Source organism: Salarias fasciatus, chromosome 11 (genome assembly GCF_902148845.1).
Source record: "Salarias fasciatus chromosome 11, fSalaFa1.1, whole genome shotgun sequence".
Lineage (NCBI taxonomy): Eukaryota > Metazoa > Chordata > Actinopteri > Blenniiformes > Blenniidae > Salarias > Salarias fasciatus.
Window position 1 is genome coordinate 33,081,960 of NC_043755.1, and position 26,417 is coordinate 33,108,376.

Genomic DNA, 26,417 nt, shown 5'->3' on the forward strand with positions numbered 1-26,417 from the left:
TTTAAGGAAAGATGTATTTATTTTATTCTCAGAAGCAGACAGTTTTCTGTTAAAGAAATATATTTTTATTATGAAAATATTATTTTGCACTGAAAATAAATGGTTTAAAAAGTAATTGATTTCTGCGTGTCTTTATCAGAACGTATGCATCCACATAGGTTTGTGTCAAATAATTAATAGTTTCACACACAAAATAGTCAAAACAAAAAAAAAAAAAAAAAACACCATGCTGGGATGGGTGAAAGCATTCGGGTTGCGCGAACCACCGGACAGCTCTGCCGGTGAGGTGTTCCTTTTTTTTTCTTAGGGAGTTGGCAACCCTATGAAGCGCTCAGGCGTCGCCTCCAGGTACAGAGAATTACTGTAGGCTGCTGTCAGTTTACAACTACATAATAATAACATAAAATGGTGTAAAAAAAAAAAAACTAATGTAATAAATCTCTACACAACAGTGAACATGGCAGTTGGAGCACTACAGCGTCTCCAGATGTGCCAGTTACAGATTCGGGTAAAATATTATATGTAACTGCCAGCAGAAGCAGTTTAATAAATACACAATTTCATAATTTCATTTCATAATTTGACAATGATTGAAGGTCAGTAATAAATAAATAGTTAGAATCTTAGGGCCAATCCCAATTCTACCCCTTACCCCTACCCCTTAGCCCTTAGCCCTACCCCTATCACTCTCCTACCCCTTTTAGAATAGGGCTGAGGGCTAGGGCTATCTCTGCAGCACTATGAATTGGGATCCCCCTTGGCCCTTTAAGCCCCGCCGCACTCCTATAACAACAAAAAATTATGGATATTAGAAATGATAGAAATTACTTTAGAAATTACTTTTATTTTTTTAAAAATGGTATTATTATTTACCTTATATTTCTTTTTGAGGTTCTCCCACTTTTTTGAAGCTTGCTGGGCTGTAACTTCCCCTTCCAAGCCATTTTCTTTTATGAATTTCCTAAAGTAATACAGATATATTTATATAAACACGTTTTATTACTGACATATTATAGCTTAGACGAATAATATAATTTACTCCCAATGTGTTTTGGCGCTGTATTTTGATTTCAAAAAGTTTTCTTCCTTTTTAACCTCTAAACCAGGGGTCCTGAAATACAAATCTTGAAGGTCCACATTTGCTTTTTATATACAAGCATGGGTCCGGACTTCAGCGCCCTGTGGGGGGGGGGGGGGGGGGGGGGGGGGGCCATACCGAGGACTGCCGAGCAGTGTGGTGCCACGGAGTGCGCTGGACACGCACAGAGTGGCGCGGTGCAGAACGGTGCTCACACGGAACATGGAGCGTTTAAAGAAAGATTTTTTTTCTTTTTTTTTTCCATACATTTGCCCTGGGGCAGCAGCGAGGTGTGCCGCGGTCCGGTCGTGGACCGCGGTCCGCTAATTGAGGAACCCGGCTCTAAACTGAATCAGCAGTCGGGTTTCATCGGGGGTCCCTGTGTCTAACATATTACGTTAAAAACATGATAAAGGATGACGTTAATTCAGTGATTAGTGCTCTTCATAAGTTACAAATTCACGATTGGAAACGGTGCTGCGCAGCGCTAAAACGTTAATCCATGACTGGGACACTGTCACGCTAGTTTATCTATAAATTCAGTGAAACAAATACACTTTTTATAGCTTTTTAAATAGTATACAGAAAGCAATCTTACATTTGTGCGACTCCGTGGTGGGCGCCATGTTGTTTTTTTCTGGCCAATGTGAAACTCCGCCTACCCCTATAGAGAATAGGGAGCATCGATGCAGACTTCGCTGAAAGGGATGAAATAGCCCTTCCCCTTACCCCTACCCCTATTCAAAAAGGAGAATTGGGATAGCCCTTAAGCCTCGTGAACGCGCATATCATAGGGGTAGGGGTAAGGGGTAGGGGTAAGGGGTAGAATTGGGATTGGCCCTTATTTTAGGATTAATGTTAAAGAGTTCATTAAAATGTGGAACTAAAGTTCCTAGTTCCCAGTAGGAGGATTTATGTTGATGCATATGCAGAAGAGCATGCAGAAAAAGCATGAAGAAGAGCAAGTAAGAGAGAGAAGAGAGGGAGAGCTGTGGAGTTTGTTTCCTGATGATGCGGTTTCATGAAGGTTTTTTGATCCCCTCGACCGGGCCAATGAGGTAAAATGTTTTTCTTTGTGTGAAGTATTTTATTTTGTATAATGTTGCTGTTATTTCCTAATTGTGTTCATGTGATGGCCGCATGATCGTTTTTGAAGCCCATATTACACTTCTTGAGTGGCAAATATTGTAAATAAGTTATATATCTTGTTATGTGTGAAATATCTTGTATTTATTTGTGCTTTATGTGTTTTATTGTAGTTTTCACGGCTCAATAAATGCCCGTATACAGAATACCATTGAGCTCGTCTTTTCAACTCGAGGGGTGCAACAGTGAAAACTCATGCCTGCTCCAGAGGTAGGATAGATGACGTCGATCTAAGCCCATAGCCAACGGAGCTGCAAGCAAGTTATCATCGTGCAAGTTAACATCCAGCAGATAAGACTGTACATATACATTGAACTGTGCAAAAGCAAACTGAGTTAAGAAGCATTGTGTGTTTAATCCAATAAGAAGTACACATTTAAAACAAGTTAAATGTAAAGAAGTGGAATAACTCACATGTTAAAGAGGCTCTGTGTGCTAAAAAGGCAGTATGTTCTAATGTTATGTTCACCTGCTGAATGTTATTAAGTTTAAATGATTTCTAAGTAAGCATTGAAGTGTAAATACCAGTAAGACCCATAACCATTCTATTGTGATAAGACAAGTGTTTAAGAAGTGTTTTAGTTTCACTTTAAGAAAGCTTACTGTGAAGGTGCTTGTGATACATTCAGTCACTCTTTGTAGCAGGGAACAAATAAGTTTGAAGTAAGTTTGTTTAAGCTGTGAAGGACAATGCAATAATTTCAAGTTGAATATAATCCCAGTTTAAATCAAAGAAAACCTAAGCTATCCCTAAAATGGCTGAATCTAAAGAAAGTCAGCAAGACATTACAGGAAACAAGGAAGTTATAGAGGTACAGCAGCAGTCTAAAACTCCTGATGAGGATACCTCAGATACAAGCTCAGATGAAGAGACTAAAGGTGCTGCAGAGGAAGTGGTTAGAAGAAGTCAAAGAAGTCGAAAGCTTACAGAAAATGGTCAAGAGCTTCAAGATGATAAAGTTAAAAGGCTTCAGCAGCGCTTTGTAACTGCTTACAGTAAATGGAAATCTATCATTAAAGGTGCATTAAGGAGTTTTACAACCTTAAAAATACTTATTTTCCACCATAAATATGTGACACATTTTTAATGCTGTGTACAATGTGCCCTGACATATTCATTACAAGTACCTCTAACAGCGCTAAATTGTCACTTGAAAGTTGCAGTGCCGGTCCGGCACCAGCATTTTTTTGAGGAGAATTTGAAAGGAATGATGTAATGCGCGCTCCGGCTCCTTGAGTTTCGATTTGTCCGCCATTACTCCGCCAGATGCTTAGTGAGCAACAACTGAGCAGGATCTTCCAGAAAGTAAGAACAGACGGGCTTCTAGCACTGCCACAGCTCCACACAGACTCCACCAGGGAAAAGAAACTTAAAACTTACTTGAGCGCTTCTAAACGAGCGAAGACGGAGTTCCCCTCTTCCGTGCACGGGAGCCACAGGGACGTGTTTTTCACTAAGCTGCATTACACCCAAGGCCTGCAGGGGGCGCTGTTTCGCATAAACCGTGCAAACTCCTTAAGGCACCTTTAAGGAAGTGAAAAAGGCACTTGTTGGAAGTTCATCTACTGAAGTTATAAAGGATCACATGGCCAAGATTAACACTGCTTCAACAGATGTTAAACAAATGTATGAAGACTTGAGAGCTGTGTTTGTTCCTGATGGAGAAACCCGTCGTCGTGTAGACACCTGTTTTGCTGTTACAGAAAAGGTTTTGGTGCATGCTCGGAATCTTCATGAAGGTCAAGGGTCACAAGAGGAGACAAAGCAATGGCCCACGACTTCTTCTATGCTTTCATCTTCAGTGTCGAAATCCAGCAACACTCCAAAGCTCCAAAGTCTACTCGAGCGTCAAGTAAGTCAAGTAGATCAAGTGGATCTGCTGTTAAGAAACAAGAAGCAGCAGCAGAGTTAGCTGCAACGGAAGCTACAATGAAGGTTTTACAAGAAATGGAACGTGAGAAACAAGAACTTGAAGCACTCGAAGCTGAAGACAGAAAGAAGCTTGCACTACAAGAAGCAGAAGATGCTGCAAGAAAAAAGGCGTTACAGGAGAAACGTATGCAGATTGAGAAGTTGGAGACTCTTAAAAGGATGAAAGCTGCACAAGCAAAACTGCAGGTTTATGAACAAGAAGTCAGCTCTGATGACGAGATATCAGATATGTTACATAATAACGTGTCTGTACAGGAGACATCTGCACATAACACAAGAGGTTGTACAGCGAAGCAATCATCATTACAAAGAGTCACACATGTACACCCATCTGCTACTTCTCAAGAAGATAGCACTACAACGCTAGCAAGAGCAATAGCAGAGTCCATAAGTGCAAGTCGTCTTCCAGTACCCGAGCCTTCAGTTTTTAGTGGAGACCCACTGAAATATAAAGACTGGAAGATGTCCTTCCAAACACTGATAGATAGAAAGAACATTCCAGTAAATGAGAAAATCTACTATCTTCGCAAGTATGTCGGTGGACCTGCAAAGAAGGCCATTGAAGGTTACTTCCTGTTAGGAACAGAGGCAGCCTATTATGCAGCATGGGATATCTTGGAAGAAAGATATGGAAGGTCTTTTGTAGTTGCTAAAGCCTTCAGAGATAGACTTTCTTCATGGCCAAAGATAGGACCCAAAGACAGTCTTGAGTTAAGAGAGTTTGCAGACTTTCTGAAAGGCTGTGAAACAGCGATGTCAGAGATTACAAGTCTTGAAGTTCTCAATGACTGTGGCGAAAATCAAAAGATGCTTTCTAAGCTCCCTGATTGGTTAACGGCCAGATGGAACAGAAGGGTAATTGAAGTTGAAGAGGAAAGTCAATCATTCCCTAGCTTCAGTGAATTTGTACATTTTGTAACCAGAGAAGCCAAAATAGCGTGTAACCCTATTACCTCCTTTCATGCTCTGAAGTCTAGTGATAGTGGTGAAAGGGTGAAGACACCGAAGAATCAGAAAGTTGGTGCACGAGTGCTGGCAAGCACTTCTGAAGAAAAGACAGATAGCAAAGTGTGCATGTTTCGTGAGAAGTCAAACCATAGCATTCACAACTGTCGAAGGTTTATGGAAAAGTCAACCCCTGAAAGAGTCAAGTTTGTACAAAGTAACAAACTATGTTTTGGATGTTTGAAGGCAGGACATCAGTCAAAGAACTGCATCAAGAGACATGTCTGTGATACATGTAAATGGAAGCACCCAACCTGTTTACACGAAGACCGTGCAAAGGAGGATGTAAAGAAGAAACAGGGAGATGACAAACAAAAGGAGAGTGTGAAACACCCAAAGGAAGGGGAAAGGTCGAAGGAAAACCCAGATCGTACAGAAGCTACTGACACCACAAAGAAAGCAACATCTAACAGCGTTGTACAGGAAATGAGCAACACTCACACCTCTACAGTTATTCCAGTGTGGTTGTCTACAACAAGCAATCCAGAGAATGAAATCCTGATGAATGCACTCTTGGATAACCAAAGTGACACTACTTTCATCTTGCGAGAAAAGACAGATATTCTGGACACACAGGAGGAGCCTGTACAGCTCAAACTCTCAACAATGACATCCAAAAGTATAGTTATTCCAAGCCGAAGGTTAAGTGGGTTACAAGTGAGAGGGTTTTATACCTCAAAGAAAATCCTTCTCCCAGTAACATATGAAAGAGAGTTCATTCCTGTGAATCCAAGTCACATCCCCACACCAAAGACAGCAAGAGCATGGCCTCATTTAGAGCATCTTGCTGAAGAGATTGCTCCTTTAATCGAATGTGATGTTGGTCTGCTCATAGGGTACAACTGCTCTCAAGCACTTTTGCCACGAGAAGTTGTGTCAGGCAAGGATAATGAGCCATTTGCTCAAAGAACAGACCTCGGCTGGAGTATAGTTGGCTGTGTAAATCCTTGTGTTGACTATGGTGATGCAATCGGAAGCAGTCACAAGATTGTTGTAAAAGAAGTGACACCTTCAAATCAGTCATCTGCTGATCTGCAAACTGAAGTTCAATACATATGTCGAACACAAGTGAAGGAGGTAATCACACCTCCCGATGTGTTAAAGAGGCTTGAATCTGATTTCAGAGAGAGAACAGCAGAGAATGATAATTTCTCCCAAGAAGATCTGCGGTTCCTATCAATAATGGAAAAGGGAATCAAAATCAATGAAAGTGGTCACTGTGAGATGCCACTGCCGTTTAAGGAAGACAGACCGAGTCTGCCAGACAACAAGAAATGTGCAAGTCACCTTCTGAGATGTCTGAAGAAGAAATTTGAAATGGATAAGCAATATAAAACGGACTACACACTGTTTATGTGTGAAACAATAAATCGTGGAGACGCAGAAAAGGTTCCAGCCAACGAACTGGACAAGAAGCCCATTTGGTATATTCCACACCATGGGGTGTATCACCCACAGAAACCGGGAAAAATACGGGTCGTGTTTGACTGCTCAGCAAAGTGTCAAGGTGAGCCCCTAAATGACCATCTGCTCACCGGGCCAGAGTTGACAAATTCTTTAATTGGAGTTCTTTGTCGGTTTCGCGAGGGTCCAATAGCAGTCATGTGTGACATTGAATGAATGTTTCATCAGTTTCATGTCAGAAAGGAAGATCAGAACTATTTAAGGTTTCTTTGGTGGGATAACGGAGATGTCCACGCTGAACCCTCAGTCTACAGGATGAAAGTTCACCTCTTCGGGGCAGCGTCATCGCCTGGCTGTGCAAACTACGGCCTCAAGCACATTGCCGCCCAAGGACAAGGTCACTTCAGTGAAGCAGCCATCCGATTTCATTAAAAGAAATTTCTACGTAGATGATGGCTTAATAAGTGTGTCAGCAGAAGAAGAAGCTATTCATTTAATCAGTGAGGCGAGACAGTTGTGCAGTACTGGCAAACTACGAATCCATAAGTTTGTTTCCAACTCCCAAAGAGTACTTGCATCGCTTCCTGAAGAAGAATGTGCAGAAACAGTAAAGAAGAAAGACTTACACTTGGGTGAGCCACAGATCGAGAGAGCTCTGGGAGTCAAATGGTGCGTCACCTCAGATCAGTTCCAGTTCAGAGTAGTCGTAAGTGAACGTCCGGTCTCTAGAAGAGGAATCTTATCAACAGTGGCGTCCATCTTTGATCCTTTCGGCTTTGTGGCACCTTTCATTTTGCTTGGAAAGCAAATTCTCCAACAACTATGTCGAGAAAACATTGGATGGGACGAAACATTATCTGATGATCTTCGTTCTCGGTGGGAATCATGGCTCTTGGATCTACAAAATCTGGCTGATGTCATGATCCAGCGATGCTACATGCCAGAAGATTTCACAGAGGTTCAAAGACTAGAGCTTCATCACTTTTGTGTTGCAAGTGTCACAGGGTATGGAGAATGCACCTACCTGAGAGCAATCAGTGTGACAGGACAAGTCCACGTTTCCCTAGTTATGGGTAAAGCCAGAGTTGCCCCCACAAAGGTCACTACAGTTCCAAGACTTGAACTGTCAGCAGCCGTCGTGGCAGTCCGCACAAGTGACTTGCTCAGGAAGGAGTTACAAATGGAAAATGTTCAAGAGTTCTTCTGGACAGACTCATGTGTAGTTCTGTCTTACATTACCAACGAGGCCAGACGATTCCACATTTTTGTGGCAAATCGAGTCCAGCGCATCAAAGAAACCACTGATCCAAGTCAGTGGAGACATGTGACATCTGAAGAGAACCCTGCCGATCACGCCTCAAGGGGTCTTAAGGCAAAAGAGCTCATTGTGTCCAACTGGCTCAAGGGTCCAGAATTTCTATGGCAAGAGGAACTTCCAAGTAAAGAGACTATGGTGGGAGACTTTGCTGTGGATGACCCAGAAGTTCGCAAGGTTATTGTACACAAAATCTCAGCTACAAAGACCTCACTACTTGATCATTTCTTAAAGTTCTCCAGCTGGATGAAGCTAGTTAAAGCTATAGCCAGACTCATACGACATGTCAAGGAACTTAAAGGTGTGGTTCAAAGGAGCAATGAGGCTACAAGTCTTAAAGAAAGAACAGATGCTGAACTTCTCATCATAAGCATGGTCCAAAGGGAAGCCTTTGCTAAGGAGATCAAAGGTATTCAAGACAACAAATCAATATCCAAAGACAAAGCAAGCAGGTTATACAGATTGGATCCTTTCCTGGATGACCAAGGAATCCTCAGGGTGGGATGTCGTCTGCAGCACGCTGCTTTGCATAAACATGTCAAGCATCCAGCAATCTTACCAAGTACCAGCCATGTATCACAGTTACTGATCAAGCACCATCATCAACAAGTGGAACACCAAGGGCGTGGCATGACGATCAATGAGCTGCGATCAAATGGTATCTGGATACTTGGATGCAGTAATGCTGTGGCTTCATGTATCTACAAGTGTGTGAAGTGCAGGAAGTTTCGCAGGAGCACTGAAGATCAGAAAATGTCAGACCTGCCGCGAGAACGCATGGAAGCAACTCCCCCGTTTACCTATTGCGGGATGGATTGCTTTGGTCCATTTTTGGCCAAAGAGGGAAGAAAGGAGTTGAAGCGCTATGGTTTGTAATTTACATGTCTCTGCTCTCGTGCAGTTCATGTTGAACTACTTGATGATTTAACAACAGATGCATTTATAAATGCTCTTCGTACTTTCATTGCCATCAGAGGAAACGTCAGACAGCTTCGATCTGGGCACTAATTTTGTAGGTGCAAGACGTGAGTTCCTGCAGGCTTTGAAAGAAATGAATCAAGAATGCCTAAAGCAACTGGGCTGTGAATTTGTCTTGAACCCTCCATCTGCCAGTCACATGGGTTGAGTCTGGGAAAGACAGATCCGCACCATAAGAAGTGTGCTTACGTCCATTCTGGACCGGTCATCTCAAAGACTTGATAGTTCCTCTTTGCGAACTTACTTCTATGAAGTAATGGCAATCATAAACAGCAGGCCTTTAACAGCACGCTTACTCAACGATCCAACTGGGCCGCAACCTCTCACGCCAAATCACATACTTACGATGAAGTCATCAGTCGTGATGCCACCGCCTGGAGACTTTGTGAAAGCAGATGTTTATCTCCGCAAGAGATGGCGAAGAGTGCAATATCTGACCAATGAGTTCTGGTCTAGATGGAGAAGAGAGTATCTGTTGAACCTGCAACAGCGACAAAAGCGGCACAAAACACAGCGAAATGCAAGAATTGGTGACATCGTGATTGTGCAAGATGACAATGCACCAAGGAATGTGTGGAAGTTGGCTAAGGTCACTGATGTTTACCCAAGTCAAGATGTATGCGTGAGGACACTCCAACTGCTGATGAGTGACTCTACCCTTGATGAAAAAGGAAAGCGCCTGACCAAACCAAACTATTTAGTAAGGCCTGTTCACAAGACTGTTACTTTGCTTGAAGCTGACTAATTTAAGTGGTTGTATAAATAACAGAGAGATTTAAGATGAAAGTTACTTCTGCATTTTAAGTTTATTAAGGGAAATCACCAGTGATTTGGTGGGAGTGTAACTGCCAGCAGAAGCAGTTTAATAAATACACAATTTCATAATTTCATTTCATAATTTGACAATGATTGAAGGTCAGTAATAAATAAATAGTTAGAATCTTATTTTAGGATTAATGTTAAAGAGTTCATTAAAATGTGGAACTAAAGTTCCTAGTTCCCAGTAGGAGGATTTATGTTGATGCGCATATGCAGAAGAGCATGCAGAAAAAGCATGAAGAAGAGCAAGTAAGAGAGAGAAGAGAGGGATAGCTGTGGAGTTTGTTTCCTGATGATGCGGTTTCATGAAGGTTTTTTGATCCCCTTGACCAGGCCAATGAGGTAAAATGTTTTTCTTTGTGTGAAGTATTTTATTTTGTTTAATGTTGCTGTTATTTCCTAATTGTGTTCATGTGATGGCCGCATGATCGTTTTTGAAGCCCATATTACACTTCTTGAGTGGCAAATATTGTAAATAAGTTATATATCTTTTTATGTGTGAAATATCTTGTATTTATTTGTGCTTTATGTGTTTTATTGTAGTTTTCACGGCTCAATAAACACCCGTATACAGAATACCATTGAGCTCGTCTTTTCAACTGGAGGGGAGCAACATTATATCCTCCATCAAAGTACAACAAACCATGTATTTTTCGTTTCCAAAAATTAATTTTAGAACAAACATATTTTCTGAATAAATACCTTTGTCCTGTGGAGCCTGCAGTCCCAGAATCAAATGAGCAGGGTGAGGACGGACCGTGTAGGGAGGTGTCCGTCCTGGTGCGCAGCCGGGGAGACTTATTTTACTAATTTTAATATGTTCTTGATTATTATTGACGGTTAATAACACAACTGTTTTGTATGTGTTGGTGTGTGTGTGCGTGTTTATCAAGGAAACAGTGCGCGGAGTGTGAGAGGTGACGCTGCGCAAATGCGCACTGTAAAAAGTCAAATAAATTTTAAAACCTGATTTGAGGCATTAATACAGCATACATGAGGCACTAAAAGGTTTGCTGATCCTCTTGACTTAATATTTGTTTTTTTTAATCTTAATTTCTAATACATTAGATTATAGATAAACAACCTGCTGGTGTGCTCCTGCGCAAAAACACTAAAAAAATGTATGACGGTCTGGCTGATCGTTGCAGTCTTTGGAGGGGGTGTAAGAATATGTCTTGACACAACCAGTGGGCCACATCTATTTACCTGACTCCATTGCTTCAGCAGCCTGCTCAGTAATGAATGATCTTCTTGGAGGCTGCTACCTTTCCTTCTCCAGCCTTCCTCTTCTTTTGTCCATGTCGCATGATGAACTTCAACTATCCACTTCTATCAAAAATCGATCAGAACTTGTATCAAAATGGTCCGTTCAGCTCAGTAGTCACAGAACGCCGCTATACCAACGCTTGCTGCCGCTCTCTGCCGCTCTCTACCGCAAAACCAACGCTAAAGCAACCCTGGCTCCAGCGGTGCACCGCTGAGCCAAACGCCCGTGTTATTGATTTTTTCCCCCATTTTGTGCGCGGTGACGAGCGTTCGGCCCTCCTCCCTACCATTCAAGGAACGCTCCGGCAAAGTTCGGGCGGTGTGACCGGGCCCTTATACAAAAGAGCAATAAAAATACTAGACAAAAAACCAGTAACGCATCATCATTGTCATATACTTAAAAATATTGTCTTCTTAGTTTTGACAATTTCACAACTTTTAAATAAGCTTGTGCAATATTTAAGATCTTGAGAGGTTTAGCACCGCCCCCACTGTCTGCTTATGTTAGACAGAATGATAATGTCGGCAACCGTCAGAGGGGACGGTGTAATTCCACTCAGACGCTGCTCACAGGGCAGACAGTGCTGTCGGTCGCAGGCAGTCGCATTTGGAACACCTTACCTGTAATTATAAGGGGCTGTACTACATATGCCGCATTCAAAAAAGACCTAAAGAAGTGGCTGCTTAGCAAACAAAACTGCAATCATGATCTCTGATAACGAATAAATGTCACCATGTCAGTTTTTGCATTATCATGTTATATTGTTAATATTGTGCAATATCACTATGTCGCTTTGTCTAAGTGCTGCTAATCCTGTTGTAGGACAAGAGGTGACGATGCCATGTCATCACTTCTTGGACTACTATTTATTTATTTATTTATTTATTTGCTTGCTTCAATAGATCTGGTACTTTGAATATCAACTTTAGCACTTTAATATTAATTCTAGCACTTTATACAGACTCCCGCACTTTACTGCCTGAATCTAGCACTTTAACATCTGGTACTGACCACCTGTGTGCAATGAAAACTATGATTGTGATGTATTGTAAAATGTTTTATCATGATAATGTTTCTCTGTTCTTTGTAAAAAGAAGCAAAACAAGAAGAACAGAACTTTGTTTCATAATACTTGTATTTTCTTCCTTTAACCTGTTTGTTTTTATATTTTTTAGCTAGGGGACTACCAATGGAAATTAGCTTGGTAGCTAGAATTGGGTACATTTACATTTTATTTTTCTTAAAGTGTGTATGAATGTACATTGTCCCTGTATTAAATAAATTAAATTGAATTGAATTGACATCCGCCAGAATCTCATGGACATTGGTAACAACCATCGGACATGTGTTCCGAGTGCTTTCCATAGCACACATGACATCCCGAGAGAAACAGCGAGACCCCCGGGCCCTCCGTGGATTATCGCCGGGCTCAGGAGGCGGCGCAGGCGGAGAGAGAGAAAGCAGAAGTGGCACTGCAGATCCAGTGTTATGCTAAGGCTAAGGAGACAGCCACACAAGCCACTTCTACCAAGCCTGTGGTTGTCGAGCACCAGGTCCCTGGTGTATGAAACGGATGACCTGAAAATGGTCCTGGAGAGGAATCGCTATGTGCGAGATGGCTGCGTGATGATTATCACAGAGAGCTGGTCATCACACACGGGGTCATCACATTAGTTATCATAAAGACCTCAAGTGAAAAAATGTCTCAACATCCCTTCATGAATGTTTACATCTGTATTGTTTTCGCCTCCATCTTACAATCCAGCATGTTTGCTTCACTGCCATCATTTTGGCCCCGCCCCCTCCAGAGTGAGCCAATCATCTGTCTTCCCGCTGGCGCCGCGGTGTTGACCGTACACACACAGTTGTGGGATGGGAGTCAACACATTTTCTGACTTCATCTGACTCCTTTTCATTCATGTGGAATTTAGATTTGTGTGGTTTTGTTTTTGTTTAATGCATTTAGATTTCTTTTCTTTTCTTTGCCTTTCGATGCCTGTTCAACATAAACATCAAACCAAAGCTACTTTCATCATATTATTTATGATTCCAGTCAGCTCTGCTGGTCATCCCACCATGGCTCGTTACTTATGAATGTGGCAATACTGAAAATAGAAATGACACCTTCCAGTAGTAAGAGATTTATGTTTGAGAGAAAGTCAGTGTGTGTGTGTGTGTGTGTGTGTGTGTGTGTGTGTGTGTGTTCCAAAAGCGTCAAACACCTGAACTTCAGTAAAAAAAAGTAGCAGTGATTTATTATCTGAAGCACAGAGTCATCAACAGGAAACCTTCATCTCACTGAACTATACAGCTCATAAAATCAGATTTCAGATCTAAAGGATGTTCAGCAGCAGGAGAGGTAAATAACTTGATGTCTGGATGAGAAACAACCTCTACTGTTTAAGAAGGCTTCAGCGCCCCCTGGTGGACAAACAGGCAGCTTCTCAGGTCATTATAGACATTTCTGAAACATGCACATAAACAGAATAAAACTTTAATCGCAGTAAAGGAAGGGAAATGAGTGAAATAATAGTTATTATATTTGATTCTTCAACATGTAAGTTTGTGATTTCTGGACTCAGACCACAGAGTTTAAACAGTTAAACTCTTCTTTTCACAGATCCATCGCATCGTCTGGTCACAGCTCACTGATTCCCATCTTTGCCATTGAACAGAAATAACACATCGACCTTCGACAGGATCTTCATTCCAGGAACTGAGAATAAAAAGGAAACAAGTTAACTCAAAATCATCACGTGCCAGTTATTGAAGGTCATAGTTACTAGTTACATCTGAGGAAGCAGTTACTCTACCAGTCACCAAAAGAAACTTGACTTGAAAATGTAGCTTCTGTCTCCTCAGTTCATTTCGTGCTGAATCTGTGCTCCATGCTGTATTAGTGACACTTTAACTGTGTGAGAGCTTTGAGCTGAGTGGGAGGAAGATGCTCTAAATTCTGAATGCTCCTGGTTCTTCACATAAAATCATCAACAAACTCATGAAAGTGAGAAGAATGAGTGAAAGAAAAGGAAGCTGAGGTAAACGAGCAGCAGAGAGCAGAAGAGAGCTCTGAGAAAGGAAGTTAAAGGATGTTTAAGGACGGAGACCAGAGCAGAAAAGATCAGATCAGATCAGGTGTTGTTTTTCACATCTATTTAAATGTGGTTCAGTAACCCCCCCTGTCACAGCAGCATGTGGATAAAAACAGCAACATGTGAAAAACACCAGCAGAACATAAAAACAGTGTGTTGATGTTCAATATAAAATGAATATCTATTAAATGAGTGGAAGAAGTTCAGATTAAGACTGAACAGCAGGAGCAGTTCAGGCTTCAAGCAGCTTTTCAGCCCTGAGAGAGAAGCTGTGTTTCAGTCTCTGATGCTGTGGATGAAGACTGATGCTGGTGGAGACGTCCAGTCAGGACCCGGCCTCCTGCTCCTCACTGACAGCATGAAGCAGGCTGCTACAGTCTGTCCTCATGTTTCATCTGCAACACAGCTCCAGCGTCAGGATGCTGATTCTCAAAGAACCTCAGAAAGTCTCACCGGTCAGTCAGTTCAGTCCCGTCGACCCACTTCCAAGTCCCGTTCAAGACCCTCAGGCCAATCCAGTATCCACTGCCTGTCCCACTGTTCCAGCTGAGATTACTGACCTTCCTCTGGAGAAAAGAGAGAGATTCAAATAGAGCTGTGAGATAAACACCACCAGTCAGGACCTGTTCAGATCAGCAGAAACTAGACTTTTACTCCACAGTGACAGTTCCATAATTCTCTCTGAGATGGATCAACAGGTTCTGGGGGAAGTCGTATCATTACTGAAGTTTAGTTTTTACCTTTTCTTCATTGTTATTTATCACCACCAGATCTGAAATCTTCCCTCTGCAGTCTTCTCGAGCTTCTTCCCAGGTTCTATGTTTTTCCACTTCCTTATGATCAATAACTGCGTAGCACTGGGACTGATGGTGTCTCCAGCCATCCTGACAAGGATTACAAGATCTTCCTGAATCAACAGAGATCAGCTGGTAAACATCAGCTTCATTGATCAACATCAGTAATTTTACAGTCAGGAACATCTGGACATACCTCTTCCATAACAGTACTGATCAAGGCTCCACTGAGCTCTGCTGATGTTCACTTCATTCGACACTTTCTCCACCTCTTGTAGTTTTTCTGTGAGGTTTTTCTTCTCGGCCTCCAGGTCCTGGTTTTCTGTTCTCAGCTGCTCCAGTTTTCCCATCAGGCCTTCCTTCTCTGCAGTCAGCTGGCTGATATTGCGCTCTAAGACAGCAGAGGCTTGAGTCAGGTTGTCATTCAGGACCGTCAGATTGCTGTTGTCCCTCCTCAAGCTCTCATTGTCTGAACCGAGGCTGTTCTGCTGCTTTGTCAGGTTCTGATTGACAGCCTGGAGACTCGCTTGGTTTGCTCGCATTCTGTCATTTTGCTCTCTGAGCGAAGAAACTGCAAGACGACAAAATTGGCTTCTTAAGACTCAGAAATAAGAGACACTGTTTCATCATTTCACCACTTCTCTATTTCTTCCTCACTTCACAAATACTCAAGGTGCATTTTCTGAGGAAACCAGAAAGGGGGGGGGGGGCAGTTTTTACAGACCTGTTTCTTTTCCCTGAACTAAAAATGTGGATGTAGAGCAGGATTTATAAATTAAAGATACAAATACAAAAGTATACACCATAAGGGTTTAACCACAATTCACTCTCACAGTAGCTTAAAACTAATTCATCATTCATCTTCAGATCTGACAGTTTGAGACCTGAGTCACAGAGACAGAGAAGTAATCTTTATTTCATAACAACATGTGTGCAGGATGATCATTACCACTCCGGTAACATACCGTTTCATGCAACTCTTTATTTATTTTTATGTGAGAGACAAAACCATAAATTAATCTATGAATAAAACCAGAGATCAGAGGTGTGAGACAGATTTAGTTGAGGGTTGAGGCGGTAAAACAGAGCCGTAAAAACCTTCACAGGCAAACTTTGAAGCTTTTCTTATTTTTGATTCTCAGTATTTGTGACGGAAATGTCGATATTGTCACAAAACCAAACAGTCACTGCTGGAATTCACTCCAATCTCAGCTTAAAGGGAATTTCCATGAAACCTGCTGCAAAATCCAGCGAAACGTCCAAAACGCTTCTGTCACTGTTGCATCATGGGTGTTTTCGCAAACTTCCCGTGAAAGCTCAAAATTCATTTTCTTGGGTGAGTTTAGGGTCAAATGTCTGAGGTTCACTCTTCCTGCAGAAAAAAACGGTCACCTACTAACCTGCAGACCGCCAAGCTTTTCTGAAGTCGCTCAATAAATCTGGAAACAATTTGTTTTTGTTTATTGAAATAAATTATCCTTCAAATTACATCCAATATAAACCAGTCATTCTATCCTAAATAACATCGACATCCAGCCTCGGAATGGAAAAAGGTGCATCTCTGTTTTGAAGTGTGTGTGTGTTTGTTTGTGTGTGTGTGTGTGTGTGTGTGTGTGTGTGTGTGTGTGTGTGTGTGTGTGTGTGTGTGTGTGCGCGCACCAGCTGACAGTACAGAATAATTTGCTTCCTGCAGTCAGAAAACGTTTGGTTTGTAAATAACGGAGCTGTAAAGCAGCTTGGGGGAAACTGAACTGACTTGGGGAACTGAAGCGCTGCTCAAACATGAGGCAGGACGACTCTGCGAGTAAAACAGGGTTTAAAGGTCTGAAGTGGAACTGAAGGCCCACGGGTTCGGGTCAGGGCCAAGCCGCAAGTTTAAAACACGACCGACACGTTTTAGATCCATCCTGGACTGCAGAACTCACCGTACACAATGATCCCGACGACGACCAGCAGTAGAACGAGGCAAAGGTTCCCGAAACAGCAAGCCAGAGTCTGAAATTTGTGTCGCTGGTTTTTCTCTGTGGACGAAGGATGCAGACGAAAACAGGATGTTTCAGGAGAACTGATGTTATCTTCTGAATCTTTCATTCATGTCATTTAGAAACGTGTCGTGTGGTTTTCGAGCTTCTGGTTCATGAACTTGTTCCTCTGAGTGCGGTGAAAGTGTGTACTGTACCGTGACCATCAGGCTCCGGCGTTTTGGTTCGGTTTGGCACCTTCACTTCATCATAGACGCATTGTTCCTCTGCTCAGTTGAAAAGAGGCAGCAGTGTTAGAACCGTGTCAGGTTGACATTTTCTCTGAGGCAACAGGAAGGAAAACGTTTTTCTCTATAAATGAGGAAACAATCACACTGCGATACAAATCCCTCTGTCACGAGCTGGACTGAACTTCTGACCTTCATTCACTGAAGTATGATCTCAATCCTTCATGCAGTGTGTGAGTAAAGTTAAAGACCGGATCTAAAACACATTTTCCCTCAGTGAGCTGAGAGGAAGCCAGAGGAAAGCTGCCCCTGCCTCCCGTGTTGTGTTTCCTTCACTCACCGTTCTTCACAGCGGCGGCGGCGGCGGCGTTGTTGGTTCTGAAGACGACCGAGGCGTAGCTCACCTCCTCTTCATGCATCTCCATGCTCCCTGCGGCCGCTCGACACCGACGCGGCTCGTAATTGAGACGGGTGATAAGAGAAGTGGCTGTTTCCGGTGCTGTTCGCTTTTCCAATCACCAACTTCTGCTTTCCGCTGGGGACGTTAATTGTGGCTCAGAACGCCGCTCAAATAAACACAACATGCAGTGAAAATGTAGCCGCGTTTTTATCTGGACTTTAACATTTCAGGGCCACATTCTTGATTTTAAGTTCTGAATGGATAATCAAACCAGGCTCCATGCTGTGCACGGTTCTTCCTCATGCTGATATTGTCTAGAAAGCTCTATTAAACTGTCCCCAGTCACAGAATGAAGCCATCATTTCAGTCTGAAAGCTCTTCTTTAAAGATCAGTCGTGTGAAAAACACTGCAGGGTTTTCAAGGTAAAAATTCAGTGACCATGAAATGATTCTGCAACAGAATCCTCAGAAGCCTCTGGTGTCCAGACATGGACGGACCGGCATCTGGAGGCCGTCAGACGGCGCGGTGAGAACTCGACTCTGCTGCAGTGTGTGAGACAGAGTGTGAACGCACCACTTCCTGTTTCCAGCAGGCGGCTGTGAAAACAGCCAATTTTCAAACTATACCCAGTATATGTGTGTGTCTGTATACGTGCTTGCTAGCGTGTGAGTGTGTCAGAATGTGAGAGTGTTTGGTTTCGGGATGAGTGGGTGGGTGTGTGTGTTGGGTTGAGGGGGGGATGGGGGGGCGGGTGTGTGTGTGTGTGTGTGTGTGTGGGGGGGTGCCCTGTATCTCGGGGTGCGGGGGGGTCATGGCCCTCCGCCTGTGTGGGGGGTCGGCTCCTGGGCTCTTGGGCCTCGGGCTCTCGGCTCTGCCCGCCCCGGGCGTCCGGCGCCCGGGGTGAACCGGCTCTGCCGGGGTCCCCGGCCGGGGCTTTCCTCTGCCCTATTTCTGAACCGGAGCGTGGGCGTCTGCCTGGGGGGGCGGCTTGGATCTGGGCTCTGGGATGACCGCCGGCTGTCTGGGCTCTGAGGGCCTCTCTGGCCTGCTTCTGGCCTTATCAGGGGTCAGAGGTCATATATGCATGATCACCATCACCATCACTATCACCATCATATTTGCACGATCACGCTGATCTTTAATCACTCTTCACATACTGGGTTACCTTGTCTTCTTGTGGTGGTGAGACTAATGGTGATCTGAGTAGCCCTCTCTTGATGCACGCCCCGAGTTTACTACTAGTTATCACTAGCTATATTCTCAAGAAAAAAAAAAAAGTGTACATACATATATACATATATATATATACACATACATAAATATATATATATATATATACACATACATAAATATATATATATATATATATATATATATATATATATATATATATATATATATATATATATATATACATACACATATATATATATATGTTCATGTATGGCTCTGTCAGTTTCTGTGTTGGTTGTCGGCTCTGTTTTGGTGTTGTCTAGATTGGGGGTTTGGGATTGTTCTTGGTTGTGTGTGGTGCGTCGACAACACTGTTTTGCATTTGTTGTGAATGTGTACATAGGTTGCCCCCCCCGTTCTCCCTCACTTTATCTCTCTCTCTTTCTGTCTCTCGCTCTCTGAGCGTCTCCGTCCCGGTCCTGTCCTCAGCCATGCCGGATGCCAGCTTTAAATAAAGGCAGCAGCAGGAGGAGACTCAGTCTCGTCCTGCTGCTAACATTAAAATCTGTTCAGATAGTAAAAGGCTACAATCGTACAATATTGCACGCCCCAGCTGATGAACAGGACAAGGGAAAAAAAAAACTATACCCAGTATGACTAAATACAACACATAATCCTGAAAGAAATCCATCTTTGGTGGAGCAGGTTGAATAACACACAGAAACTTTCTCTTTCCTTCAAAGTTTAAGCTGAAAACTCTGTTCAGACTGTTAGACTTCCAGAACTGCCCCCAGTGTTGATATTTTTAGACCTGAACTAGTTTCCCTCCACCAGATTGCCGACTTGTCATCTGGATCAACTCTCAGACGGTGTGAACCAGAAGTGGAGTGAAGCGCTCCTCAATATGAGGAGGAAATATTCCTGAGGAGTTCCGGCGTGCGGCCTGGAGACCGATGGCGTCCGGTTTCTCAGTCTCTCCCTTTTTTTTTGTGCTTTGAGCACAGTTGGTGGTACAGGGAAATGTTTGGTTGTCGTCTCTCAGAGTTCCTAGTTTGTGCAGTGGTTTGATGTAATGATTAACTTTGCTGCATATACTGCAGGGATCCCGTCACTCTGCAACAACTTCGACTGTGTAAATAGGTATTGTGTTTGGATGATACATTTCTCCATTGCTTACAGTGTTTTAATAGTAACTTGCATAAATACATTCAGCACCTGTTATCGTATTTTCATTGTTATTCTATATTGTTCTTATATCAGCGCTGGATTTAAGGCCGAGAGGTCGGGAGGCCTAAATGTTTTGTTGTTCCATCAACATGTCCGTCTTGTTTGTCTCCTCCTCCTCCTGGTTCTTAAAAACCACCTCAGAAGGATGTAGTACAGCTGCCAGGCCTTTAGGTGGCGCTGCACCTGTAGCACAGATATACACCAAGAACGAAGAGCACGCCACAGGGCGTGCACGGTCGTCTTGTGCGCAGTAAACAAACAGCGCAGGAAGATTTCTCCTCATTCAACCAAACAGCGTCAGCAGCTTCTGCAGCACCAGCAGCTCATCGACATGATTTCATGTCGGAATCGACATTTTACTTCTCTGAGACGATCAGCAAGCGTTAATATGGAGCGAGAAAAGATGAAGACAAGGGAGAGCTGAACTTCTGGAAAATGCTCGGGCTCCAGACAGTGGACAAAGCTGCTCGCTCTTCTGCACACGCTCAGAAGATGAACTGCCGTCTGTCCACATGAACGTCCACAAACTCGCCATTGTCAATGTTTCCGGTCATCGTTCTGTGGTTTCATCATGAACGCACCCATGAACAGCTCCCACTAGTGGCACGACATGCTTCCAGCGGTTTTTCTGTGATCGTTTTCAAAATCTTGCCGTCTGAATGCAAAAGTTTCATGGAATCGAAACGCAAAAATGATGCGTTTTCACAAAAGAGTAAAATTACAATAAGAAATGGGATCAAAAACAGAAGTTTTCATTCCAGGTTAAAGGTTAAAAGCCTTAAAACTGCCAATAAATATCAATGGTCCTCCATTCCAGGTTTCTCTTTTCATTCCCTCCTGAATAACCCGGAGTGTGAAGGTTTTTCCAGACTGAACTGAAACGGCGCTCCAGCTGGCATCAGATGTGAGGATCAGCAGTGAGAGGGTTAACCTTGGAAATGACATCACCCAGTGAATCTGTCTGCCCTTTTCCCATCTATTCCACCCCTCCACCCCCCTCCACCCCTCCCCTCCGTCTCATCTCGTCTCTGGTCCAACAGTGTGTCCTTCATGCGGCTCCAGTCTCCTCCCCTCTTGTTCCCGGGTCCGGCCCCTTCATTAAGGCTCAAAGCGAAGCCGACTCCCTCCCACAGCCTCACGGGAGCCTCACACACTCACACACACTCAGAAAGCCCACGCTCGGACTGAGGCCCGGACGGGACGTGAACACACTGCTCTGTCTGCTCAGCAGCAACATGGAGCTTCACGGCGTGCACAGAGCGCCGCGCCCGGACCGCCTGGGCGAGGACAGACGGCAGATGCTCGACCTGAACCGCCGCCTGGAGGCCTACCTGAACCGGCTCAGGCTCCTGGAGGAGGAGAACGCGCTGCTCGCGCAGGAAGTCCAGGCGGCGCGACGCGGCGGCCGGGGAGCCCCGGCGCTCCGGAGGAGTCTGGAGGAAGAGCTGCGGCGAGCCCGGCTGGAGGTGCAGGCGGCTTGGAGGGACCGGCTCGTGGCCGAGCTGGAAGTGGGGAGGCTGGCCGAGGAGCTTCGGGCTCTGGACCTGCAGACACAGCTGGAGGCTCGGGCCAGAGCGGAGGCCAAGGCGAAGCTGGAGCTCGGCCGGAAGCAGCTGGAGGAGGAGCAGAGGGCTCAGGTGTGGCTGAGAGGGCAGGCGAGTCAACTGGAGCACGAGATGAGGCTCCTGGTCCAAACCCATCAGGACGGCGTGGCTCGGCTGGAGGCCGAACTGACCCGCGTCACGGCGGCGGTGCCCCGAACACCGGCTCCACGGGCCGAGCGGACGCCCGGCCTCCTGCAGCTGGGGCAGGAGTTCTCCCACCGGGCCGGCAGAGCGTGGCGGGAGGCGGCGGAGGCCCACCGGGGCCGGCTGGCCCGGCTGGAGGAGGCGCTCCATCAGACCGGCGGCCGTCTGGCACAGGCGGAGCAGGACAGGCGCGACGGCCGGCTGAAGCTTCGGGCCCTGGAGGAGGAGGCGGCGTCCGCTCAGGAGGCCAGGCAGCGTCTGGAACAGGCTGCAGCCCAGCAGAGGGTCGAGCACGAGCAGGAGATCCAGCAGCTCCACGTGAGTCCCAGAGTTCAGAGCTGGTTCATCACCAGGACCAGTCTCAGCTCATTCAGTCTGATCTCACCAGATTTCTGCATTTTACACCGACTCCAGTATTTTTAGTTTTCTCAGGTTAAATCCTCCAATTTGAATTTCTTCATTGTCTAAACTGAACCCTGAGGCCGCTGAGTCACTCACGAGGAACCCTTCCCACCGCCTGTCGCTGCTGCAATCAGTGGCAATCTCTGCACCCGGGACAAAGCAAGTCAGTCTAAAAGGATGAGCTGACAAACCACGGCGGAATGTGAAAACCAGCAGCTGCTTCATGAGCTGGAGCGCAGAACCTTCTAGCACCGGCCAGTCAGACCTTTCTCTTCCACTAGATTTCATGTCTAGTTTTCTGCGGAAGCCCAAATGAAATATCTAGGGGGACATTTGCAAGTTTTTTCCCATCGGGCTTTGCTCCTTCAGTGTTCTCATTCAGTATCCTGATGGAATGGAAGCTGAAAGGGTCTGAAAGGGACGGGCTGCTACATATTAATGGCGTCGGGCTGTTGGGATTAGTTCAGGGTCACAGTGAGGGCTGAAGGGTGAAACAGCCAAACCAAACACCTTCCCGCCTTCTCCATGGGCCCCGTTTCCATGACAACATGTCCAGCGATAAGAAAATAATAAAACAGCTGCTTTCTCTCATTCCAAAACCTGAAAGGATAACAGCGAAACGGCCAGTGGAACAATGAGCGGCTATTTTTACCTCAGCTACTGGAGCCGGAGTGTTTCCAGGCCTGCCTTTAACCACTTCCTCTTCCTCTTCCTCTTCCTCCTGGGCAGGAGCGCTGGCAGGACCTGGAGGCGGAGAAAGAGGAGATGGGCCAGCAGATGGAACGTCTCCTCCTGGAGAACCGAGGCCTGCTGCAGATGAAGACGTCTCTGGGCCTGGAAGTAGCAACGTACAGGTATCAACGCCGACTTCTCCCTCGAGGAATGTTACTCCAGACACTCCCGTTACTCATGATGTGACAAAATATCACATGAAACAAAGGATATAAATTACAGAGAGGGTTTGGTAATTAGTTTAATTAACTCATTTAGTTCCTCAACATCAAAACGTAATGTAATGCAAAGAAATAACAGGCTTTAATTGTAGTTTTGGGCTTTATCATTTAAAATGAAGCAGATGCTTTACTGAGGTAAGTCCTCAGTTTTAAGGAGTCAGCCTTTTTTTTTTTTCTAAAAGATATTTTTCCAGTAAGCCACTGCGGTGGAAAATGAAGCTTTGGTTTTCATTGTTGTTGTAAAAGAAATCTAAACAGAAGAGGATGATCGGAGGAAAGGTCGTCTTACAGATGACGACGTTCAACGTTTAGGTTGATTTCAATACGGCAGGTATGCAAAAACAAAAACTAAAAAAAATCTACATACATCACAATCCTTTAAGGTTCAGTGGTCTGTTTCACAGCTTTCTCTATTCTTTATTGAATTATGTTTGCTGCTTGACTGTTCCTCTGAAGTTTGACGTGGCGGCTGCTGTGGCGTGAGAACGGCGTCCTCTGTCAGCCGAGTGACGTTTACCTGAGTGACTGAATTTATTTCTGTGGCTTTAAAACCTTTAACAGAATCTGATTTACAGCAATAATTGTAGTTTCACCATGATAATTTGAAACACTGGTTGGTTTGACATGGATGGATGGATGGATGGATGGATGGATGGACCGACCGCTGACCTGGAAGGACAGATGGCTTCAGCTTTTAAGATGTCAAGATATGCACCAAATTGAATTCTTGATTCAAGGAAACTCAAAAAACTTCAAGAACGAGCCGGACAGCAGACTGAGCAGTTCTTGAGAATATTGACTATACAGATCAATAGTGAGATTAGTTGCAGAATTACTAAGAAATTGAACCGAAATTAGTTTAAAAAGAGTTGCTCCACATGCAACCAGCTGCACCTTCATCCTCACCGTGGCCACGATGATTTAGATGATTAGTTTAACCCAACGAGAAGCAGACAGAACACACTCCCGTCACTGCCTGAGCTAAAGGTCAGCTCATTGAAACGGTGGAAGGGATCCATTCTCAGGCTCTGCAGAGGCGTCTCCCGTCTCCTTCTCCTCCCTCCTCAGAATATTGACCCTCGGCCTCCAGTGAGCGGCAGCCGCTTTATGAGCTATGGGAGTCTAGAGTAACAGCACTGTGGAGCAGTCGGGGGGTGGGGGGCAGTTTTCAATGTCCTTCACAGCAAATGTACCTCTGGATGTGCTGCGTTTTGAAAATGCGAAGGTTCAGAAACGAGCAGCTCATCATCAGACTGTTGGAACGCAGGCTGCTGTGGTCCACAGGTCTGAATGGAGACAGTGGCATTAGTGCAGCATGGGCTGCTTCACCTCTGCTGTCGTGTGTGTGTGTGCGTGTGTGTGTGTGAGTCCTCGCTCTGTGTGCCGCAGATGGCTCCTCAATGGCCAGAGTCTTTCCTCATTACCATAACAACAGCCTTCAGTCCGTCCCTGAAGCCGGAGCGCCACGGCTCTGTGTGCGGCGTCGCGCCTGCAGCCACTCCAAACGACACAGTATCGACTCCCAGTCACACAACGCCGTCTTCTCTTGTCTTGTCCCTGCAGAGCCTTGCTGGATGGTGACGGCTTCAGGGGGGACGTCCGCAGGTTCAACCAAACACAGAACTCCTCTACTGCAGGTAATTAAACAAGGTACCACCTCCACACCGCATCCAATTGATTGGTCGCTTGTTAAAAAAATAAAAACAATCCGTCACATAAATCTTCTCGGCTGCTGCTTTAATGTTCCCCCTTTCTAAAGGTATCGCTTCACTTAGACTAAGTAAAAGGCCCTCAGAGTGGGGGACATGTTTGATACAATTAGCAATTACATTAGTCTGACTGCTGGGTGGAGGTGGAGGTGGAGGTGGGGGTGCGGTGGGGGGGGGGGGGGGGGGGCTGAGGAAGGCACTCCGGGTCCTGTAATGTAACCCAGCTAAGAGTCCCGAGAGGTTATGGAGCCATATGGCTTCTCTTTCCGGTATATTAGACAGCAGTGAAAGGAAAAGACGGATCAATATCTCGCCATTAGCGTCCATACTCCACTGAGAACATACGTTTCAGCAACGCTCCGTCAAGTAGGGCTCCCTGTTTTTCCTCACACACTAATCAATGTCTTGTTTGGTGTAATAAATACCTTAGGATACAGAATATTGGTCAGAATATCCCAGTGATTAATGTCATGTATTTAGGAGGCATCATTATCGCAGCAGCTCAGTTCTTTCTATATTCATGAGCTCTGCTCTTCTCCACAGATGCAGTTTTCAGCCCTCGAGGGGTTAAAAAGAACTACCAGATCCAGCTGTCTGGCGGCTACAGGACAACTTCCTTCCAATCCGCCGGTTGCATAACAGAGCCAACCGTGACGAGCCTAACGCCGATCTGCAGGAGGACACCTGCAGCTCCACATGCAACTGGAGCAACACAAGAAAACCCGTACCCAAAAATACTGCAGGGCGAGGCTGTGGAAAGCTTCCGACCACAGCAGGTTGATGAGAAAGTCACTCATGCTGAACCTCTGTCACCCGCCGATGAGCTCGAGTCCACAGCATCAGGCAGCAGAGAGGAGGAAGAGCGCCACGACAATGTGGAAACGCCGGCCGTTGAATCACTTGTCACTGGTCAGGTTGAGTCTGGCCTCAGCAACGAGCCGCCGTTTAATGACGAAGTGGATTATCGTCAGTTTACAACGTCCAGTCTCATGCCAGGGGAGCCCTGTGGCGTCTCAGGCAAATCCGCCAAGAAAGTGGCTTTTGAGGGGCCGGCTGAAGAGGAAGACGCAGCAGCTGAAGAGGAAGACACACCTCAGCTCCACGCTCCAGTGGAAGCATGGGTGGAGAAACAAACAGAGAACGAGCAAGAGGAAGACTCCGACTCTGAAACCGAGGCCATGCTCGAGCCGACATGCGAGTCCAGGACGAGCAGTCCAGAATCCGAATGTGTCTCGGAGGAAATCGTGACAGAGTTTAACTTAGACGAAACGCAGGTGATATAAGGCAAAAGGTGAGAAGTTCTACGGCAGGAACAAATGAAACAGATGTGGATGATAAGCTGTACCCTGACGGAGAAGAGATGGATACTTGGGACAGTGTGATCGAAAGAAAAGTCAGCCTGAAGACTGGTGAGGGAATGAAAACTGATGAGGGAAAGAGACAACGTGCTGAACCGGAGGAAGACATTTCAGAGCATAAGAAGGGAGACTTCAGGCAGCAGTTTGTTAGAGACGTGCAACAAGAAGACGATGCGGCTCCTTCACAGACGGTTCCAACGCAAGTAGACAATGAACAGCTGAATGTGCTGGAGAGAGAGAGTGCTTTACTCTCTGATAAAGATGAAGACGACGACTCCCAAAATGTCTCGGTGTCCTGGAGGACAGAGCTGGAAGGCGACAGCTATGCTCAGGACAACACTCTCGCGGACACCCGTCCTCTGATCCGATACAAAAGCGACGAGACCGACGCCAACACCCAGGCGTC

General features: G+C 45.0%; 2 protein-coding genes across 4 annotated transcripts; one reads left to right on the forward strand and one right to left on the reverse strand.

Moving 5' to 3' along the window:
* Positions 1-13,199: 13,199 nt before the first annotated feature.
* Positions 13,200-17,774, reverse strand: LOC115396256 (C-type lectin domain family 10 member A-like). 3 transcript variants are annotated; one of them, XR_003932365.1, is made up of 7 exons: positions 17,381-17,774; positions 17,011-17,079; positions 16,757-16,852; positions 15,028-15,402; positions 14,778-14,921; positions 14,491-14,603; positions 13,200-13,661 (listed from the first exon to the last, which is right to left on the reverse strand). XR_003932365.1 is itself a non-coding variant. In XM_030102021.1 (7 exons), exons 1-7 carry the CDS (start codon positions 17,463-17,465, stop codon positions 13,538-13,540), a joined length of 849 nt encoding a protein of 282 aa, XP_029957881.1. In that variant the 5' UTR covers positions 17,466-17,774; the 3' UTR covers positions 13,200-13,537. The 3 variants fall into 3 exon arrangements, 2 of the variants coding, with proteins under 2 accessions (XP_029957881.1, XP_029957880.1); XM_030102021.1 differs by having other exon boundaries at positions 14,778-14,944; positions 15,028-15,222; XM_030102020.1 differs by having other exon boundaries at positions 14,778-14,944.
* Positions 17,775-21,002: 3,228 nt separating this feature from the next.
* On the forward strand, positions 21,003-26,074 carry nes (nestin). Its single transcript, XM_030102009.1, has 4 exons — positions 21,003-21,907; positions 22,721-22,845; positions 24,508-24,581; positions 25,197-26,074. The coding sequence occupies exons 1-4, from the start codon at positions 21,077-21,079 to the stop codon at positions 25,934-25,936; spliced, it is 1,770 nt and encodes a 589-aa protein (XP_029957869.1). The 5' UTR covers positions 21,003-21,076; the 3' UTR covers positions 25,937-26,074.
* The last annotated feature ends 343 nt before the right edge of the window (positions 26,075-26,417 follow it).

Coding starts and splice junctions, on each gene's coding strand:
- nes (XM_030102009.1), top strand. CDS start 21,077: ATGGAGCTTCACGGCGTGCACAGAGCGCCGCGCCCGGACCGCCTGGGC. Junction 22,846..24,507: donor CTGGAAGTAGCAACGTACAG/GTATCAACGCCG, acceptor TTGTCCCTGCAG/AGCCTTGCTGGATGGTGACG. Junction 24,582..25,196: donor ACAGAACTCCTCTACTGCAG/GTAATTAAACAA, acceptor TCTTCTCCACAG/ATGCAGTTTTCAGCCCTCGA.
- LOC115396256 (XM_030102020.1), bottom strand. CDS start 17,465: ATGGAGATGCATGAAGAGGAGGTGAGCTACGCCTCGGTCGTCTTCAGA. Junction 14,604..14,777: donor TAAATAACAATGAAGAAAAG/GTAAAAACTAAA, acceptor TCTTTTCTCCAG/AGGAAGGTCAGTAATCTCAG. Junction 13,662..14,490: donor GGGACTGAACTGACTGACCG/GTGAGACTTTCT, acceptor TTTTATTCTCAG/TTCCTGGAATGAAGATCCTG.